The following is a 21,452-nucleotide window of genomic DNA, read 5'->3' as shown; positions in this document are numbered from 1 at the left end:
AGATTGATGGAGTAGGAGATTGATAGAATAAATTTGAGGCATGAATCGAAGGAGCTAGCACATATAGATAGATACTGCATGCTAGCTAGCTGTAGCAAAATCTAAAAGCATGACATGGAGTAGGGGACTTGGGCTTAGCACAGGTCAGAAATTATTTTTTCTTTGTTAACACACTGAAATATATCTTAATAACACCAAAACATGCTTTGGTGTTTGGTTTTTGTTGATATGAATGGTTGTTCTTTAAGCCGCAAGCAGCAGAACGTTTCCTTAACCAATGGCAGTAGTACATGAGCTGCGCATTTTTCTGATTCTATAGTGACATGGAATCTTTCAGGAAAATGGATCTTTTTATAGAAAAATGAATGCGGAAATACGAATGGTACCTACAGTGCTTCACTTATACTAAGTGCATCCCATATAATCAGAAATTACCATTATGGAATACATAACACCCGTAGGCATTGGCATAGGGAAAATGAGATGTTCTATAGTTCAGAAGGAAACTCCATAGGCATTATCTTGAGGACCTGTCATGCCATGACCAGTACTCTATCAGCGACCTCTTGAAAACTCTTCCCTTTCGTAAAGCATATCCTCCATAAGGTTCATAGCACTGTTTCCTGGGGAAAAAAAATACACTCATCAGTTTCTGAATTGAGCGATGGATTGGAAGACACTACCATGGAATGCAAACTGCTTTGTCTTTGCATTTCATGCTACATTGAGCTTAAAGCAACACAGCTAGTAGTAAATTATTTTTTCCAGGGCACATCTGATATCATTCTAACCACAGGTAGAAACGTGTTGACACTATTAATCAACCTCTTGGTTGCAATCAAACAGAACTTTGGTGTCTGTCACAAATTTTATCCAAAAATCATATTGCAAGTCATTATCTTGATGGAGCAGTCATTATTATAACAGAAAAGAGCCGTCACAACAATCTCAGTCTAACAGTAACACCACCTGAAGCTGACAATAGGCAAAGTGGCAACATCAAATTAATACCCTCTGTTCAATTAGGGAAAACTGATTTTTGTAAAGAAAATGGAATATAATTGCAGGAACTTGAGTTGGAAACGTTAATTAAAAGTAACTTATGTAGGAGAGAATGGCTGGGGAGCTGTAGCTACTTTACACCAATATGCTACCAATTTAGGTTTGAGTACGGGAAAAAATTAGCAATACCTCGATATAATTTGTTAGGCATTTGAGCTGGCTCCCACACACAACATATAAAATTGATGGGCCAATGAAGCCATAGAGTAGACATGAAGATCAGCTAACATATTCGAGTATTACACTAATACCTCATTGATAAGCCAATGTAAAAAATGGTGATGAGCGTCTATCAGTGTACAAATTCACCAAAATGGTGCACCATCTGCAAAAATAGCAAAATAGGTTAGTTAAAATAGGAAGCACTGAAGATTAGCGCAGCAGGTAATACTAATTTTGAGAATAAACCATTTGTGTAAGCATCAACTAGACATACATATGAAGCCTTGCACTCAAGGAGTATAAATACAACAATTTACATGTAATTGTCTTTATAACGAATTAGACTCAGATATATATCACATATTTAGATGTAAGCATGCTCTTGATATACAGACGATGGGAAGCATGCAATGTATACCATACTTGTTACTTCAAGATTCTTGATCTCAGGCATCTTTCTCTTCCAATTTTTCTTTTCCGTGGAAGCAATCTATTGCAAGGCAAAAAGAATTCCCTTGGGATAACTTACCAAAATAAAAATGGTAAACGCATGAAATCATATTTTCTATGAACATCATAGGATTCAGTAGCATAATACTACATTTAATGATAGAGCAATTGTAACTACATTAAAGGCATAGGCTTTTAACTATCCGATGAGCCATCAATCTGTCTGCCCAGAGGCGAAGTCCTAGCTAAGTGCCATTGCAATGCACCATGAGTTATAAAAGCATATTCAATAAACATATCAGGGTATAATACCCTCAATAGACAGGAAGCACATATCTCACACAGAAAGTACAATATTGTTCTAAAATCGAATCATGCCGTCCTTTAACCAAGGAATCCCTGAAGATCACGATGGAATTGGCAAGCTCTGAAAGTCCTCGAGTTCGCCTCCGATCCGGTTTAGAGCAGATAACCGAGGACCATATAAGCAAGGGAAGATGGCCGGGGAGTTCAGATCACAAATCCCTTCCAGGTGGTGTTCGCTTTCCCCCAAAGCTTCGTGCCCAGGCGATTGGTAATCTCATCTTCATTCCGGGCATCTCGACGTCCTCTGCAGGTGCTGAATCCGTGCTTTCTGTTGAGGATTGGGGTGACAAAGGGATTTCCGGTGAGGAAATCACCCACCCGACGTCCTTCAGTGATTGCACAATAAAGCCCTCGCAGATGTCTTCGTCCGGGAAGGAGATGGTGCCAGCGAATGCTTTGGTCTCCCTGACTGGAACCTCGGCGCAGGAACATGGTGAGGAATTGGCTCATGGGCGGCTAGAGAAGCATAAGGAAGGATTAAGCATCGATGCAGGCCCAAGTTCCCATCTTGAAGTTGAGGCTGAAGAAAAGGATGAAGAGGCTGTGGAGTTCATAATTGATGAAGAAGAGGCTCATGCGGCAGGTCAGTGGACAGTTCTTGCGAGATTCTACTCGTTGAAACGCCCAAACCCATCCGCTTTGTTTGATGATATGAAGCGTGCTTGGCAATTGCGTGCGGACTTCAGTTTCAAGGTCCTAAAGGATAATCTTTTCACCATCACTTTCGGGTCGGAAGGAGACTTTAATTTTGTGCTGAAGGGAGGGCCATGGATTCACAGGGGTGACGCTCTTATCGTTGCTGTTTTTGATGGCTTCACGAGCCCGTCGGAGATTCCACTTAATGCCATTCCAGTTTGGGTGCGTATTTACGATTTACCTCTTGGGATGATGTGTCAGCGTGCTGGCCAAACTCTCGGCCAGATGCTGGGGAGGGTGTTGGAAGTAGATGTGGAGGAAAGTGGATGGAACAAGCATGATTTCTTGAGGGTCAGGGTGGAACTCCCAGTTGACAAGGCTCTCAGGGTTAAGCTACCAATAAAAGTCAAGTTCCAAGGCAAAGGGGTGATAAGGAATTTTGACCTCAGATATGAACGTTTGCCATACTTCTGTTTTCACTGTGGCTTTATGGGCCATTCGGACAAGGAATGTGAGAAACCAGAAAATAGGGATACAATGTTTCGTTATTCGGCAGAATTGAGGTGCTCACCTTGCAAACAATTTGAGAGGCGGACTAGTTATGTGAAGGCTGAGATATCTCCAACAGTCCGCTGCCAGCTTCCCTTTTCTCGCGCGAGTAGTGCAGACTCTTCCTCACTCAGGAGTAGGGGTGGCCGCACACAAGGTGGGAAGGTAGATAGTCCTATCCGTGTGGGGGTTACAGATGATTTTGAAGCTAATGAGCAAATGGGCAACTCGCAGATTGACAAAGAGCTGTCAGAGCAAGTAGATAAAATGCTGGTTGACAAAAAGGATATCCTGCAGACCCAAATCAATGTCCGGTTGGCTAAGGCAGGGTTTCATACATCGCCAGGCAGTTTGGAGCTTCAGCTGGGGCGGACTATACAACAGGTCATCCCTTGCTAGCTGGACCATCAGCAGACCACCCCCTGACCTCAAATGAGATGATTCTGACGCTGAAGGATATCGGATCATCTCTGGAGTCTCATGGTTCATCTGAGGCCAAAGATGAGGGTCAATCATGCTGTAAAAGAACTGCAGATCAGAAGGAACCACGGGAGCCCAATCCAGCTATGGCTATAGTGGTGAAACCAAAAAATGCAGCCAAAGGAGGTGCACTGAAGAAGAAGAAGAAGTTAAATTCAACGGGCAAGGAGGTTTTGACAGACATGGAGATGTGGGAAGATGCTATGCCTAGTATGGAGGGTAAGGAAGCGACCAGTACCGGGGCTACTGGTAAACTGACAGAGCACGTGGGGGTGCTCCGTCAGGAGAAATGAATTGCTTAAGCTGGAACTGTCGAGGCATTGGGAACACCTCGACAGTTTGAGATTTGGTGGCTTTAGTTAAAGCTAATAATCCTCAATTAGTCTTCCTTTGTGAAACTAGACAGAAGTGTATTAAGGTTCGTCGGTTACGTAGTAGGCTAGGGCTGAAAGGTTTTGTTGGAGTCGATTGTGATGGTCGTAGTGGTGGATTAGGGCTGTTTTGGCATGAGCAAGTATATGTGGAAGTAAAAGGTATGAATGAAAGATATATTGATGCGTATGTCCATGCCTTTCATGATGCTCCTTTATGGCATATTACTTGTGTATATGGGGAACCTAGAACTGAGAACCGTCACCGTATGTGGTCCTTGTTGTGTGACATTAAGCAGAGTTCCAACCTTCCTTGGTTGGTAGTGGGAGATTTTAATGAAGCCCTTTGCAATTTGAGCATGCTTCAATTATCTTAAGGTCTGAGCGCCAGATGCAATTGTTTCGGAATGCTCTTCAGATGTGTGAACTCGGGGATTTGGGTTTTGAAGGGTCCCCATATACATATGACAACAACAGAGATGGATGTAGGAATGTTAAGGTTAGATTGGATAGGGCAGTGGCAGATGATTCATGGAGAGATATTTACAGTGATGCTTCTGTTTTACATCTTGTATCTCCTTGCTCAGATCATTGCCCTATTTTGGTTCGGCTGAAACAGGAAAGGTCGGCTGCAAATAATAGCAAAAGTCGACACTATGAAATTATGTGGGAAAGGGATGATGAGCTTCCAGAGGTAATAGCAAATGCATGGAGGGATACTGGTCAGAAAATGGATCTGGGACAGATTAACAAAGAAATGGGGAAGGTTATGGATACCTTGCAGGCGTGGGGGAGAAGAAAATTTGGGAAGGTGGGAAAATAGATTGGAAAGTTGAGAGCTAGGTTGGCTGAGTTGCATTCAGTTTCAGCGGACAGGAAAGAGATTAGAAGAGTGCTAGATCAAATGAATGAGCTCCTGTATAGAGAAGAAATGCTTTGGATGCAAAGATCTAGGATCAACTGGTTAAAAGAGGGTGATAGGAATACAAAGTTTTTTTCATAACAAAGCGATCTGGAGAGCTCATAAGAATAGAATAACCAAATTGTGTGATATTAATGGGAATGTTCAGACAGCTCAAACTATGATGGAAAGGATGGCTGTCTCCTACTTCAAAGAGTTGTATATGAAGGATCCCTCGATTGACCCAAATGATATAGTCCAGTTAATTGAGGTAAAGGTTACAGGGGAGATGAACACTTCACTGTGCAGGGATTTCTCAAGTGAGGAGATAGCTGACGCCCTATTCCAGATAGGGCCGATTAAGGCCCCGGGACCGGATGGTTTTCCTGCGAGGTTCTTCCAAAGAAATTGGGGTATAGTAAAGAAAGATATAATACATGCTGTGAAGAGATTTTTTGAGACAGGGGTAATGCCGGATGGGGTCAATAATACCTCCATTGTGTTGATTCCAAAAGTTGACAACCCTATCGAGCTCAGAGACTTCCGGCCTATTAGCTTATGCAATGTCCTTTATAAAATTGTGTCCAAATGTCTGGTTAACAGGTTGAGGCCATTGCTGGATGAAATCATCTCGCCAAATTAGAGTGCATTTGTGCAGGGGCGCATGATCACAGATAATGCCTTGGTGGCCTTTGAATGTATCCACCATATGCGCAACACAAAGCAGCCAGAAAGGTCCTTCTGTGCTTATAAGTTGGACTTGACGAAGGCTTATGACCGGGTTGACTGGTCTTTCTTGGAACAAGCGATGCTTAAAATAGGCTTCGCTCGCCGTTGGGTCGAATGGATTATGACTTGCGTGACCTCGGTGAGATATTCTATAAAATTCAATGGAGCTGTATTGGATGCATTTGTTCCAACTCGAGGCCTTCGCCAAGGTGACCCGCTTTCTCCTTTTATATTCCTCTTTGTGGCTGACGGGTTGTCTTCATTGATTAAGGCTGAAGTGGAGAGGGGGAGCATTTCTCCCGTTCGAGTGTGCCGCAATGCGCCGGGGATTTCTCATCTTTTGTTTGCGGATGACACCCTGTTATTCTTCAAAGCTAGTGACTATCAGGCGACCAATATCAAAAGAGTGCTAGACAGTTATGCGAGGGGCACAGGGCAGCTCATCAACCCGACCAAATGCTCCATCATGTTCGGAGATGCCTGCCCGGTGGATAGGCAGGAATCGATAAAGAACATCCTGGGCTTTGTACAGGAGTCTTTTGATGCTAGATACTTGGGTCTACCTACACCAGAGGGCCGTATGAAAAAAGGAAACTTTCAGAGCTTGCAAGCACAGTTGAGCAAAAGGCTAATCCAATGGGGTGATAATTTTTTATCTAGTGGGGGGAAGGAAATTATGATTAAAGCAGTGGCTCAGGCAATTCTGGTGTATGTTATGGGTGTGTTCAAACTCCCTGAGGCGATGTTGGAGGACCTTACCAAATTGATACGGGATTTCTGGTGGGGTGTGGAAAATGGGAAAAGGAAAACTCACTGGATCTCATGGAACAGATTGACAACTTCAAAGAGTAGAGGTGGAATGGGCTTTAAGGATATGAAGCTTTTCAATCAGGCCTTGCTTGCACGCCAAGCCTGGAGACTTATTCAGCGGCCAGATAGCCTTTGTGCAAGGGTACTAAAGGCACGCTACTATCCGAATGGGTGCTTGGGAGATACTGTTTTTGTTGGAAAGGCCTCGCCCACGTGGCGCGCTATTGAATATGGCTTGGATCTTTTGAAGCAAGGTCTGATTTGGCGGGTGGGGAATGGTAATCAGATAAGAATTTGGAGGGATCCATGGATCCCGAGAGATACTACCCGTAAGGTCATTAGTCAGCAAGGTAATTGCAGGATTAAGCGGGTGTCAGCTCTTTTGGACGCCAACGGAGTTTGGGATGTTTGGAAGGTAACTCAAACGTTCCTTCATTTAGATATAACTGACATTCTGAGGATCAAAACCGCATGACATGCTGGGGAAGACTTTCTGGCGTGGCACTACGAGAAAACTGGTATATTTACCGTTAGAAGTGCATATAAGCTTGCTGTCAATCTACAGCGGTGCAGGGCTGGTGGTGAGGCTTCGAGCTCACGCCCAGATGGGGCTTGTCCAGCTTGGGATTGTATTTGGAAGTGCCCAGTGCCTCAAAAAATTCGCATCTTTGCATGGAAGGCTGCTACCAATACTTTGGCTACGAGGGAGAACAAACGACGACGTCGGCTGGATTTAGAAGATACTTGTTCTGTGTGTGGGATGGAGAAGGAGGATGTTTTTCATGCCCTGTGCCGATGTCCTAGTGCCCAGAACCTATGGAATGCTATGCGCAAAGTTTGACATCTACCCACGCCGGAGGAGTTACAATTATCAGGTACGCAATGGTTGCTTGCATTACTGGAGTATATGTCTAATACAGAGCGTATGCATTTGCTTATGCTTTTATGGCGTGTTTGGCATGTTCGGAATGAGCTGGTGCACAACAAGCCGATGCCACCAGTGGAGACATCCCGGAGATTCCTGGAAAGCTATGCCCAATCCTTGGTTCTGATCGAGCAAGTCCTATATCTGGCTGTGGAGAAGGGGAAACATGTTCTCGGACTCTCTTTGGAGGAAGCTCGAAGACTGAAGCGCGACAATGGATGGAAGGATTCAGTGCCCAAGGGGTGGATTCGGCCGCCGCCTGGATGGTTTAAGCTCAACGTGGATGGCTCCTTTGCTGTTCAGGACGGAGGTGCTGGTATCAGCATGGTGTTGCGCGATAGTAACGGCAAAGGGATTGTCACAGCCTGCAAACCCCTTCTGCATTGCACAGAACCTTTGGAGGCTGAGCTTATGGCTATCAAGGAAGGCATTGAGTTGGCGTTACATTATACTTCGTCACCAATCATTGTGGAGACTGATTGTGTCAATGTTATTAAGTTAGCCACATCTCATGAGGATGATTGCTCAGAAATCGCCCATGTGGTTAGGGAGGTGAAGCGCATGTTCACCGGGCAAAGTAGACTGGAGATTAGGAAAGTTGAACGTAGTTAGAATACAGTTAGTCATGAATTAGCAAATTATGCCAGGACCCATGGTACCTTTGGTACATGGTAGGGCAAGAGGAAAGTGTAGTAGCAAATCTTATTCATGTCGACTGTATGATTTCTGGTTCTGGTTAATAGATCTTTCCTTGCAAAAAAAAAAAATGTACATCTATGTGCAGAAACACATCACGTAAGGCAAGGAATAATCCAGAAGAAAAGGTAACGGAAGACTAATGATGTGATTAGTTTGGTAAGATGACTCTGTAATCGCGTATCTTCTTTTTCTTTCTTCCTTCCTTTTTTTTTTTCCGATTCACTTCCAGGAGGCAGGGATCCTTGCTTGGCCTCTCCCCAGTCCGACGAGAAGAACAAACTGGGAACTGGAAAAAAAGATATAGATGAACAATGGATTTTAAATAGTGAACAAAACATTGTGCGATCCTTTATTGATTACTGAATAAAACATCGTATGATCATTTGTGAATTGACATGGAGGGTCATTTCTTAATTGATTCTGCATGTAGTTATCGCTTCCAATTTTCTACCAGTTTTTAAGGTGAATCGACAATGACTAATCCATTGTATTATTACCTCTCATCCACACCCGAATATTGCAGTACGACCCCACCACATACGGTTGCGAGGGTGATTTTGCGTCCCTGTAGCACAGGTACCAAACTTCCCCATGACCTTGACTTCAGAATCCTCGGCTCTCCCATCGGCGTGCCTGGACGTAGCTGCGCTCGCATAAACCCATGCACGCGATGCGCCCACCCACCAAGCCCTGCTCCAAAAACCCTCCTCCCCTGTCCTCTCCAGGCATGGCTCTGCCGCTGACCACTGGGCCCAGTCCATCTTGTATTACTAACAACTGATATTTTTCACTGTACTGTTAATCACTACCCCAAAAGAGTAGTGTTGTGGTGAGCCATTTCCTCCTCTACATAGGTAGGCTCGCATGCTCTCTCTGCTTTCCTTCCCATTAATAGTAACCTATCATCCACAGTTTTGTATGCTTGCTGTACACAAGCCATTCAAGAAAAGCGCACGGCCCGGATTATATAAGGCACTGTACTTGCTAATGATGTAACAAAAAGTCTTCTATCTAATGGATTGGATGATAATGAGTGTCACATGGTTCTTAAAGAAAAAAAAGAAGAATTATCGGACTTAAAATATCGTCGATGAGAAATAGTACAATCAATTTGATGAGCTAACCTTTTCAGTGATGACATTGACACAATTCTCATGGAAGATAGCAACGATGAAGCTAACTATTTACACTGTGATAATCAGGAATGGTTAATTGTTAAAGGAAAGTAGCTAGCTAAATGTGGAATGATATGTAATGCCGACCTGTACCATGGACAATTTTTTTAAGGATATGTTTTAATTTTTATTAATTAAGAATATGCTTCATTTGTAGTAACTAAGGGTATATTTCAATTACATAGGAAAATATATTTTCATTTGTATTAACTACTTAAATAATGAAGTGTATAAATAACGGTATGTGAATATATATGTGAATGAAATATGGCGCATGTATATTGTTGTGTATGTTGTTTGCTATTTTAAATGACATGGCTAGCAATTCTTGAGGCTGGCTAGAAATGCAGGTATTGCATATGGGGGTCTGCAATTATCATCGTTGGCTGAAAGAAAAAACAGCGATGATAGTATAATTATCATTATCGGTTTAGGTTATATACCAACAATGATACTACAAATACCGTAGTCGGTTTGTATATAAACTAACAATAATTCTACTAATATCACTGTTGATTTATAACATGAATTGATAGTAAATAATGATACTATCGCTGTCGGTTCGTGACATGAATCGATAGTGATAGGTGTTGTATTATTGTCACTTCTTTGCTATTAGTTTCAAAACTAATAGTGATACTAATTTTAAACCAACAATTACCACTACTTCTATAGTAGTGAACTAAGATGTTCATGTGTACATATTGCTGTGGCCCTTGGAAAATCACGTCAAATGTATGATTCGTTATTTATAGGCGATTGATCATTAGGAAATGTGTAAAAAAAAATATTGTGGAGCTGTTGATCCGTCTCCGAGTTGAGACCAACTTCGCGTGATGCACTGTTCTGTGCAGCTTATTTATGATATATCCGATTATCGTCGGTTATTACCTTTTGCGCCACTAGCTGAAACTAAGCTTCATCTGCTCAGTTACGCAGGAAAAAAAACCTAGCAGAATATTGTATGCTTTGAAAAGATTTTGGACAGCATCACGCGTCAGTGACGCCACGCGACGTAATTAAAAAAAACGTCGATCATCAATCGCGTTGCTACGCTGATGGACCTGGGGCACAATTGAAACTGGTGCACAAGATAACGCAGCTCATGTCACGGTGCCACATAGACTCAATCTCATATAGCTCGAAAATCCTCATTTCACACGGTTTTGAAGCCATAAAAGATTATAGGTCATATATAATCGCCTGATTATCTCTAACGGATTCAGAGCCGTATTTGATAATACTTATCTGAGACAGTTCCAATGCAAAACCGTGAGAAATAATTTTTTAAAAAAATCAATATTTTAATGCTGAAAATTAAGATTTTTTTTCCAGCCAGGAAGCCCTCCCTTAGTTATCTACATTATCGCGCGTTGTAACTCACCAAGTCACGCAATTTTTTCATGCTAATGCGATTCTAAGGACTCAAATCTGTGACTTCTTCTTGACTCCGCGCAAACTCACCTAACAGACTCACATAACACACATTGCTATCGGCAATGGGATATGTATTTCTTTTCACTATTATTGCCCGAATCTTTTAATAATTTTTGGGCATCTAAATGGCTTTAAATAAAAAATTATTAACTACAAAGTTGTAGATCTCATAATATTTATTATATTTCATGTTTCATCCAACTTAGACCTAAGTTGACTCAGATGGAAGTTAGAGAAGAACTTTGATGTTCCATATATACAACATGTTAATATTTTTTAGTATTTAACCATTGCATATATCACCATTTTACCATATTATTACTAGTTTTATCATTTTCCATGTGGTTTAGGAGTGCTAGATATTCCCACGAGTGAACCATGACGAAAGGAGTCGAGTCTGATAAGTTACGGATGTAAAATTGGTTGTGAATCAGATTTGAACACCTAGTCACCCAGATGACTTCAAACAAAAAAATTATCAACTATGAGGTTATAGATCGCATCGAGAGCTATAATTTTTATTTTTCATATGTCTCCATCCGACTTCATATGAAAATGTTATAAATTTTCGAAGATGAGCTGCAAACTAGAACTATAAATATTAATTGTGAAAATTGTAACATCCTGAGTTTTAGCATTTAGATTATAACAAAATTAACCCCTTTTAAAATTTTCTAATTAATTAAACTAACATAAAATCAAGTAAATATGTATTTAAATATATATACACACATGTATGTATATATTCAAATATAATATTTTGGCTACATATTCCAAAGGGCACCAAATTAATTTCTAAACTAATCCGTGCAATAATTTGATCATATGTATTTTTGGTTTATTTGTTTTTATGGTTCTTTGCTTAAATTCAATTCAATAGAAATTCAAATAAATTCAAATCCTTTGATTTCAAACCTCTCCAAAAAAATAAACTCAGGGTTTCAAATCCAAATCCTAAATCAAATAAACTTATTTGAATTCATACCAGACCCAAATCCAAATTCAAATAGTTCTATTTAAATTTATCCCAAATCAATTTCCTTTTCTTTTTCCTCTTCACGGGCCACCTTCTTATCTTTTCCCTGGCACAGCCCAAACAGATCCTGCCCAGCCATGCTTGGCCCAGCCCTTCCCCCCCCCCACACACCTTGGGCCGTCGCCACGCCATCTCAGCCAAGTGGCGCACATAACAAATTGGCCTGGAACCACTCTCTCCCCTCTGCGCGGGCCCAACCCCAGCGAGCCCAGCCGCGCCGATCCTCTCTCCTCCTATCGAAAACACTCCCCACGTGTCGGAACCATCTTCCAAGCGCGCGTGACCCGAACCATCTTCCAGGCCACGACTTCGGTGACCGCTTGGCCAGTGGTCGCGCAGCCACGCACCGTGCGAAAAATTGTGGGCGTCATCCTTGCACTGCTTAGAGCGCGGACACGCCGCCTCAAGTCAACAGCACGCTCATCCCCATTTGATTTGATTTGATTTGTTCCCAATAGCAATGAGATGATCATCTTAGGGTGATCCTTTTGTCAACGGATGCTCCTATTACACTCGTAGTCTCTGAAGGATGAGAACCCACTATGTAGCATCTACATCGATAATTCAAGCACTGTATACGTCATTAGTTTGATTCTTTGTAGGAACTACCCGTAATAACGAGCTTGCAAAATGGATCTGTTTATCATAAAGAGATTCATTGTTCCAGACCTTGCTTCACCTTAATTGTTATTTGAACAAAAAGATCACAATAAACTTTTGGTAAAAGTTTTGTCTTGGTCGGAGTGGGGATAGCATTTATCTTCTACAGTCAATGGCCCGAAAGGCCTTGACTTTGGCAGCCACTGAGCCGGCTGGACAATGCCTGGCTGCCACGCACCAAAGGATCCCCGAAAGGTGCCGACATCCTGTTCACTGGGAGGACGTGATAACATCGTCCTTCACTTCCTCTCTCTCTCTCTCTATAAGGTGGGAAGTTGGCCGCACTCCCCTTTTCTCTATAGACCATGCCTCTCGTAGAAAGCTCAATGCAGTCGTCCCCGCTCTGTTCGCCACTGCCGCCCACCCTCTCTGGTGAGCTTCCTCGGTCATCCTTCCCTTTGCGCGATACCTTGAGCTGCGCCTAACCTTGTCCTATCCTCAGCTCTGCACAGAGAAGGCCAAAGCCATGGACCACTTTCGAGACCGAGGTGTCGTTGTCGAGCCATTCCCTCCCCATCTCCGGCCGCACTCTCCTCCGTCCTGCCGACACCAGTGAGATCACATTCCCCTGCTCCACCCTCTGCGAAGCTCAGTTTAGAAATTATCGGTCTCACGTGAGATTATGTGTTTGGGAGCTCTGAACTGCCATGGTGGTGGGCCCATCACTGCTGGCGCTCCTCCTTTCTATGTGTGAGCCAGCCTTTGTGCTGAGGATCCCTAGGGCATCTGGCCCTTTCCTTTGTGCAGGTGGGGGCATGAGTAGTGCAAGGGAGGCTCTACTCAATTTTTCTATCGCCGTCGCTTCTCCGACAGTGATCTGGGCCTGCTTTGATAGAGTTCACCATCCCATAGAGTTCCCCAACGGCAAGCTCTAGTTGTGCTTAGGCCCATCCTTCCCCTCTCTGGTGAATTCTTCGATGAAGCTCCATTGTGAAAACCGCCACTAGCACTCCGCCCCTCTGCTCTGTTCTACCATGGCCTAGCTTCATGCCTGCCACATTGGTGGTGCACGTGCATGAATGGGCCTTGATTGCGTTAGTGCGAGCAGTCGTCTAGGCCAGCTTGGCTCGGCTCGCTCACCCACTCGGCCTGAGGCCATCTCCCCGAGTGGGCCGCCCTGTTTTCTCGGCCCAAGCCAAGTGCCGGCCTGCTCTCCCTCGCATGGGCCATAGTGATGGATGGGCTGAACTGTTAAAACCATGGACCGTCACTGTACAATCAGGCCCAGGCCCAAGCTCAGATCTAGCCCCACCCATTCACTATTCAGTGGGCCCCACCAGAGCACTATTTAGTGGGCCCCACCCGAGCACTGTTATGTGGGCCATCCCATGAATAATACTATTTTGTAATTTCTCAATTTAAGTTTATATTAGATCTTTCGAGAGTCATAACTTCTCCGTTCTGACTTTGATTCTGGCGATTCTTTCGCTTAAATTTATCTAAATTCAACATCTATCTTTCTATCAGTGTGGTATTGTGACGGTCCAAAGTTGTTGATCGGGTCATTAAGCATTAATGAGCATCATTAGCATCATGTTTATTGTTTTGAGCAATTTTTGGCATGTGTTTTAAATTGAACTCAAATTCTTAAAGTTAATATTAAGTAATGCTTTGTGAAGAAACTCACATATTTTCTATGCAACATAAGGATGGAAACAATTTTAGAAATTAGTTCATGACATGTGGAGAATATAAATGAATTTTACAAAAATTTTGGGAATTACTTTGAAGGCATAAAAATTACCACAAGTTAGAAAAGCTTGCATCTTTGGAGAATTTTAATTAGAAATTGGTTCAGGCTATTGGGTTCAAACAAGTTAAAATGGATTTCCCATGAATTGTAGTTTCACACAAAATTTGTTCTAGGATTTTTAGACCTTAGGAAGATCAGTTTTGGAGTAGAGCAAAGGAGGGGGATATTTTTGCTTCGACAGTCACTGTTCACCATGCCCCAAATGTCATCCCTCTCTCTCTGCCTCTCACCTCCTCTCACTCGTCGAGCACTGCTCAGGGGTGGCCGCCGCTTTTGCTGACTTCGGTGGCCGGCAAACGCAGCACGCCATCGAGAGGAAGCCTTGGCTGCACGTCTTATCTCCTCCCCCTCGGCCCTCTCTCGTCTCTCTACTTCACTCTCTCCCTCACTTCCCTCTCTCTTGGCATAGAGCAGAGCACATGGAACCACACCGCCGCCCATTTTCCTCGTCGCAGAGCTCATCTCCACCCTAGAAAGGTCCCTCGGAGCTTGTTGAAGGACAGTCCAAGGTCGTCCCCAGTGATTCACGCTTGAGCCCCCGCCTCCCTGACCGAAATTCAGGTTTGCGCGGTGGTCTTCTACAACTTCGGCCGCCTCGGGTTGCTGTCGATTCCGCCGCCACAAGCGTCCTCCTCCGCAAATTGATCCCATAGTGAGCCTCCCCTTGAGTCCCTCACTCTCTTGCACGTGACGGATTCCCTCTGGCCTGACGCCGGTGCGTGGTTCCATGGTGACCCGAGCCGCCGTTGCTCCTGTGCGTCGCCCTTATCTGGTCACGTCCACGTGACATGAACGCTGCTGACGGGTTCACTGTGGCACGCTGATGCTCCCATAGCTTGCCCTCAGTCGTTTCCCCTCCAAATTTGTCACCAACCCATCATGCCGGTCGTTCTTCCTTAGCTCTGGCGTTGAGCTCTGTGACTCCACCTCCGACCCCCTACTCCAAGACAAACCACTGGTGAGCTCCCTCGTGCCCTCGTGTAGCTAGTGCGCACGCGTTTTTCCATTTCGCACATCAGTGACGTGGCTCTCCGCGAGGACCGACCGCCGTCGCATCATGGCCCTTGTTGCCGGCCCTGTGCGGCTAGGCCCGCTGGTTTGTAGCCCCCTAGGCAAGTTCCCCACACCGCGCTTGTCCTGCTGGTGCCCTCGGTTGGCTAGTTCTCGCCGCTGTTCACCGCCGGCAAGGCAGGGCCGAGCCACCGGCCGACTGACGCACTGAGCCGCCATGGCTCCAGGTCAATTTTGACTGGAGTCAAATGCTTGGGCATGCTTTCATGGCTATGGCTGGCAGCCCCCCGGTGTAAAAAGGATTTAGGCCTTTTAATATTCAGTAAAAACCAAAAAAATGTGAATTTTGAATATTGGTTCAACTAGTAATTCGGCTGAAAGTTGTAAAATGCATATAAAATAGAATATTGCTCCAAAAATAGTGAAACCAATTTTGTTGGGTTTGTATGAGAATAATCTACATGTTAAAAATGCTAGGAGCTATGAAATATGTACTGGGATTTTATTGGTTAATAAAATAGGTTTAAGCTTTGTTAATCTATAATTAATTCGTGATAACTCCAAAATTGATGATGTCAATTTTGTTAACACTATTTTGATATACCCTACGCAACAAAAATAATCACCTACATGTTAGATATGGTTAAATTCCTATTTTTAGGTTAAGCTTTGTGTTAAACTTAATTAATCCAGGAAATGATTAGATGCTTAATGATAATTCAAACTAAGGAAAACCTTTAATACTTTAAAACCTATGCATGATGCATTGCATCTCCACTGTTGTCATACACTGTGGAGCATCCATTATTTCATGTCGTTCATGCTCATCATTGCATGCGTTCTTCATTAGTGAACGAAGGTCCGGAGCGTGACGCGAGCGTGATCGAGGACAACGCCAACCTTCTGCATTTCTTTGAGTTATGTCCGGGAAGTATCGGGCAAACCCCGAAGCAGCAAGGCAAGCATGCAAGCATATTGTACCCTTTGTTTAAATTAAATGGAGTCTAAATTGATAAATTATGCTTCATATATGCATGTGTTGAGTCTAGTGTCGGGCTGATATGGGTAGAACCTATGTTAATGCATTGTCTCTACCTTGACTTATTGATGAATCCTTATCCTTGTAGCCTTGATGATATAGTTGGTGTCTAGCTTCAAGGGTTATTCAAAATGCTTAGCAATTCTTAGGTCCTCGGTAGGAGCCGAGCGACGGTGCTGCCGTTGTCCGCGAGCCTAAGGCTTAATCACTGTTTACAAATATAAAGATGAGGTTGAGATGATGGCTGAGATGCGAGACTGATGCGAGATATGGGTGGTGTTAGGGGTATTTTCTGCCAGAAGGAGTCCTCTGGGTAGTTCGGGAGAGGAGCCCGGATGCCATAGACCGCTTGCATCGTTTAAGACCGTTTGTCGGTACATTTAGCTCTAGCACTTTTCATACTCACCACATGCTAATCTAATGGTAAGGTAAGTCGATTATCATATGTCATGCCGACACTTGCCTTGTGGATCTATGACGCATAAAAGAAAAAGAAAAGGAGAAGCAAGGTGCAGGGAGCCAGAGGTGTCTGGGACACGCTCACGGTAACCCCGGTGCTATAGGGGCATTGTAAGTGGGTGGTTCCGGGCATGAGAAAGGTTGACACGAGTATCCTCTTGTGTGTACTTTCACGAGTAGCACAAGCCGAATAGTCCTCGAGTCGTGTGGGTAAAGTTGTACCACCCTGGAAGGTGTAAAAACATTTCGAAATACCGCGCTCTCAGTCATTTGTATCTGTCGTAGAGTTTACGAATGTGGGATAAGGTTATGATATAATAGAAATGGTTGATGGATATTGTTGATGAGATACTATAGTTCCTATACCTACATGTTCAAGTTATGGATTGCAGGGTAAAAAGGGATTTTTGAGTTAAGTATAGATGCTCACGCATATGTTTCTAGGTTGCTTACCGCATATGTTTTACTTAACCTTGTGGCCTACTCTTGCTAATAGCTCAATACATAATCCTTGGAGTTGAGCTATGTATATGTGATCTATATGGATTAAGTTTTGCGAGTACCTTCGTACTCATGCCTGCGCTTTCAGGTTTTGCTAGTGAGGGTGAGGCGGTGTTTGGCTACTTCATTCCCGTCGATGTAGGTGGTAGGCAAGAGTAGTGCATCCTACTCTGGTGAGGTGTAGCTTTTGGGGTGGAGCCTAAGGGCATATGGTTCCATTCTCCTTTTGTTGTTGTTAATGTTTTAATCTTCCCTGTGTAGTTTCTCTTTGTGTAAGCTGTTGCGAATGGTTGCATGTTTAAGAACTTGTAATATAACTTTAATTACTCGCTCTTTCTTAAGCTATGTTGTGATGTATATGTTGGAAAGACATGTGTTTCGATCTTGGACACAAAATACGTGCCAGGACTATCGGGATGGTATTCTAGCTAATTATTGAGGTTATGATTATGAATAATAATAATCCTAATGATTAATTAGAATACTGTTTGGACAGTTCCTTACAGGTATCCATTAGGACTCATTCGATTTTCATTTTGTGTTACTTGATTCTTCTAGCATAGGCAGTCGTTAATTGTAATCGCGCTTTGCAGAATTGGAGGCTTTCCATTTGCTTGTTGCATGTTCTTGTAGTGTATTCACCAGGGGTCACTCATAAGAACGTTCGAGTTCTTTTTGAAGCCATCTCTTCTCCCAGCCACAAGGACATCCTGGCTCCCATCGTAGATTTGGACCCTAAAGCTCAGGCAAGAATCTTGTTGGTAACTACCTCAGACCTTCTCGATTCTTGCTCTAAGTATTTGTTCTCAGGGTAACAGCCATCACGGGCTTGACAACTTCCCGAACGCGGAGGGACTGATCCATTGGCCGAGAACATAAGGCCCCTACTATGGACTCGGATGATGCTTTTATTATGGGCAGTATGGGCCGAAGCGGGACTAAAGGTGATGGCACATCATCGCGAGCCCCATCCTCTGCTGACAAAGTACACAAGTTACATTAGTTAGGGGGTGAACTAGATAGAATACAAGTCCTTATAGTCAGATGGTTCTCCTAAGGCATTGTAACATGTTGAGATGATTCGGCACTACATATGGTAGCAACGTACCGAGGGTGCCCACTCTGTGCATGGGTAATGTCCTAGATCGAATAAAACAACTATTTTCAAAATATCATCAAATGAAAATGTTGTCTGCCTCGGATAAATAATATCCAGTCACCATAACACGATATATAGTTCCACAAAGTGAAGTTACAAATTCCAGAAACAACTAGGCCCGATGGGCTCAAACATATATCACATTTTTAACAAAAGAGAGAAGAAACGACAACAGAAGCATGTTAACGAGGTATCTGCTTATTGACAACACGCAGAGTTCACCGAGCATTCATGGGTAGATCTCAATTACTGAAAGGGGACCCAATATTGGCATGATTTTGTAATCGGCACTGAATCCAGCATCAGAAAAGATCTTTTTCCACTCATTTTCGCCTCGTTCCATGCCGTTGACATGCATCATGAACATGTTCTGTATGGCTTCCATCTCGCTGATTTTGCTATCTCCCTTTGCTGATCCTCTCACCATATCTATGATTATAACCTTTCCTCCAGCATGTCTACTAGGGATGGCTTCCTTGCAACGTTGAAGTATCTTGACGCAATCCTCATCACCCCATTCATGCAAAATGTTCTAGCACAGATATAGAGAAACTATTTGAAGAAGAGAAAGGAGAAACAATTTAATGAAAGGAGAAAAAGGAAAAATTGCACTATAAGCCCCTAAACTATTTGAGTATGCAATCAAGCTCCCAATGCCCAATTTGTTGATCCCTCCCCCCCCCCCCCCCCCTTAAATTTTTTAATTTGCGTATTCAAAGTTCGTCACATTTGATTAGGTTGATTTGAGCCCCTCCAACATTTTACTTCATTCACTTAATCCCCTTTATACTAAATATTTAATAATTAGACTCTTGCAACATGAGCATTGATTTCAGTCAACCAGGATTGGTAATTGAAGCTAGTAATGCAACTGATTATACTATGGTCTTGTGGTTGTTCTCCATAAAAAAAGCCCACTTAAAATACTAAATTGGGAAATATAAGAGTACATAGAAAGATATCTAATGTACCATTTTAGTTAAAAAAATCTATAATAATTTATAAGTTTGAAGTAGTAGTTTTTGTTATGTCCTTGCAATAGCAGTTATTCATGCATGTTGATAAAAAAAAATCGATAGCAGCTAAATACAAAAATTAAAATAAGGCTAATATATAAACATAATTAAATATTTGAGGGCTCAAATTAACAAAACTGAATTTAAAGTGCTTGACTGAATAAAGTGGAATATTTCAAGGTACTTCAATAAAAAAATGACTTTAGAGGCTATTTGGAATAGCTTGAGGAGTGCCATTTGGACAAGAAAGATATGATCATGAGACATATATCCTTCCTATATACTTATACAAGTGATCATTAATAAGTTCAGTTAATACTATTTTTTTGTCCCACGTTGTGCCAAAGCCCCTAAACTTATTGCACCACTAATATTCGAAGCTGAGATAATCACCTCATAGTCTGCTGTGGTTTGCCATTTTCCCTGATGTGCAAATCTCTTTTGAGAATTACTCCTTCCATTTCATAATATTTGTTCATATTACTCAGGATGCTCATTTCAAAATATTTTTACATGGAGGAAATTAGTAGAGTAGTTAGTGTAACATTTTCACCCTTTACCCTTAAACAGGGGCTTGCGTGGTCATTTTGTATTATTCTTGTTTTCTTGTAGTTAGAGAGCGCCCTTAAGTGCGCATGGTTGCCATGGATAAGTACTGTAAAATAGAGGGAGTAATATCATTTTAAAACATTAATATTTAATACATGAAAATCATATATATTTATGTCTGGAAGGTGCTTTTATTATACCGTAATTTACTGTGTTGATCACCAAAACGACATGTTTTCGTGACAGGGGGAGTAAGTATGCAATTACCGATGAACATTTGTACACTATGTGATATGGATACCTTGAGTAAGACAGCGTCCGCAGGTGGAATAGACTCAAACATGTCGCCGGCAATGAAATGCAGTTCGCCATCACAGGCGGTGACCTGGCCGACCACGTGAGGAAGGTCCAGCACGGTGCACTTGATGCGCGGGAAGGCCCTCGCGATGATCTGTGTGGCCGCGCCATGGCCGCCACCGACGTCGATCAGCGAGCTCAGCCCGCGGAAGATGCGGCCCTTGTCCAAAATAATGACCTCGAGGAAAAGCTGGCTATCAGCGACCACGTAGTCGTTCAGGGCGCTATTCAGCGCGGCATCCTTGCCCGCCATATCCCGCTGGGAGCAGCCGTGTGCCAGCTCGAAGAGGGACCCGGCCGCCGCCGGCTCGCTCCTGAACCAGTCGCACATGCTGAAGAAGGAGGAGACGACGACAGGGCTCACCAAGAACGGCACCATAGGGGACAGGTTGCGCCAGCCGACGAGGAAGCGGGATGCCGTGGTCAGCCCGTACACGACGACACCGAAGCCACCGCTGTCTTCCCCGGCGGTGGCGCTGAAGATGCCCGAAGTGCTGAGCAGTTCCATCACGCGCTGGAGGTCAGGGACCTTGGCCGGATGTACCGCGGTGTCGGTCGCGATTTCGGCGAGGGTGGCGGCACCGCCGCGGCGGTAGATGGCGTTGGGGATGCCGAGATCCACGGCGCACTTGAGCGCCATGGACTTAACGTAACCGAGCAGGTGGTTTTGGAGCTCGGCAAGACCTACGAGCAAGTCGTGGGGGCTCACTTCGGCCAAGAGTCTAAGCGTCATGCTGCTAGCCAACTTCACTGCAAATTCGGTTGTCTGTGTAGTCCTTGGCCCTGCCTAGTGCGTAACAACTCCTTTTATACAGGATGGAATATAAAAAAAATTGTATAAGACACAGCAAAATCTATCTATCGAGACACCACAGTAATTTTTAAATCAAGACAAATCTAAGAACAAAAAGAAAATTACATAAGTAAATCAATAGAAATTGAGAAAAAATACAACACTTATATTTTGATGGATCCAGATTATAGCGTCATAGATTGAATAGAATTCTAAAGTTGTATAACGAATATAACTACACTTATGTTAGCACATATCACATATATAGTTGTGTAGCGAATACAACTATATTATTAAAGCTAGCATGTTTGCCCCAAGTGCTAGAAATTATCATGTTAATCGGAGAAAAAAAAATCTACATCATTGA

General features: G+C 43.2%; 1 protein-coding gene across 1 annotated transcript; it reads right to left on the bottom strand.

The window, feature by feature from the left end:
* Positions 1 to 18,591: 18,591 nt before the first annotated feature.
* On the bottom strand, positions 18,592 to 21,048 carry LOC133923458 (acetylserotonin O-methyltransferase 1-like). The gene is made up of 2 exons (XM_062368753.1): positions 20,237 to 21,048; positions 18,592 to 18,902 (listed from the first exon to the last, which is right to left on the bottom strand). The coding sequence occupies exons 1-2, from the start codon at positions 21,023 to 21,025 to the stop codon at positions 18,600 to 18,602; spliced, it is 1,092 nt and encodes a 363-aa protein (XP_062224737.1). The 5' UTR covers positions 21,026 to 21,048; the 3' UTR covers positions 18,592 to 18,599.
* Between the last annotated feature and the right edge of the window lie 404 nt (positions 21,049 to 21,452).

Source organism: Phragmites australis, chromosome 7 (genome assembly GCF_958298935.1).
Source record: "Phragmites australis chromosome 7, lpPhrAust1.1, whole genome shotgun sequence".
Classification (NCBI taxonomy): Eukaryota; Viridiplantae; Streptophyta; class Magnoliopsida; order Poales; family Poaceae; genus Phragmites; species Phragmites australis.
Note: the sequence above shows the minus strand (reverse complement) of the source record. Positions and strands in the feature narration are given on the sequence as shown.

What these genes read in the sequence shown, in the direction of transcription:
- LOC133923458 (XM_062368753.1), bottom strand. Translation starts at nt 21,025, where the DNA reads ATGACGCTTAGACTCTTGGCCGAAGTGAGCCCCCACGACTTGCTCGTA. An exon ending in CGGACGCTGTCTTACTCAAG is followed by an intron (nt 18,903 to 20,236) that starts GTATCCATATCA and finishes TATCTGTGCTAG; the next exon opens with AACATTTTGCATGAATGGGG.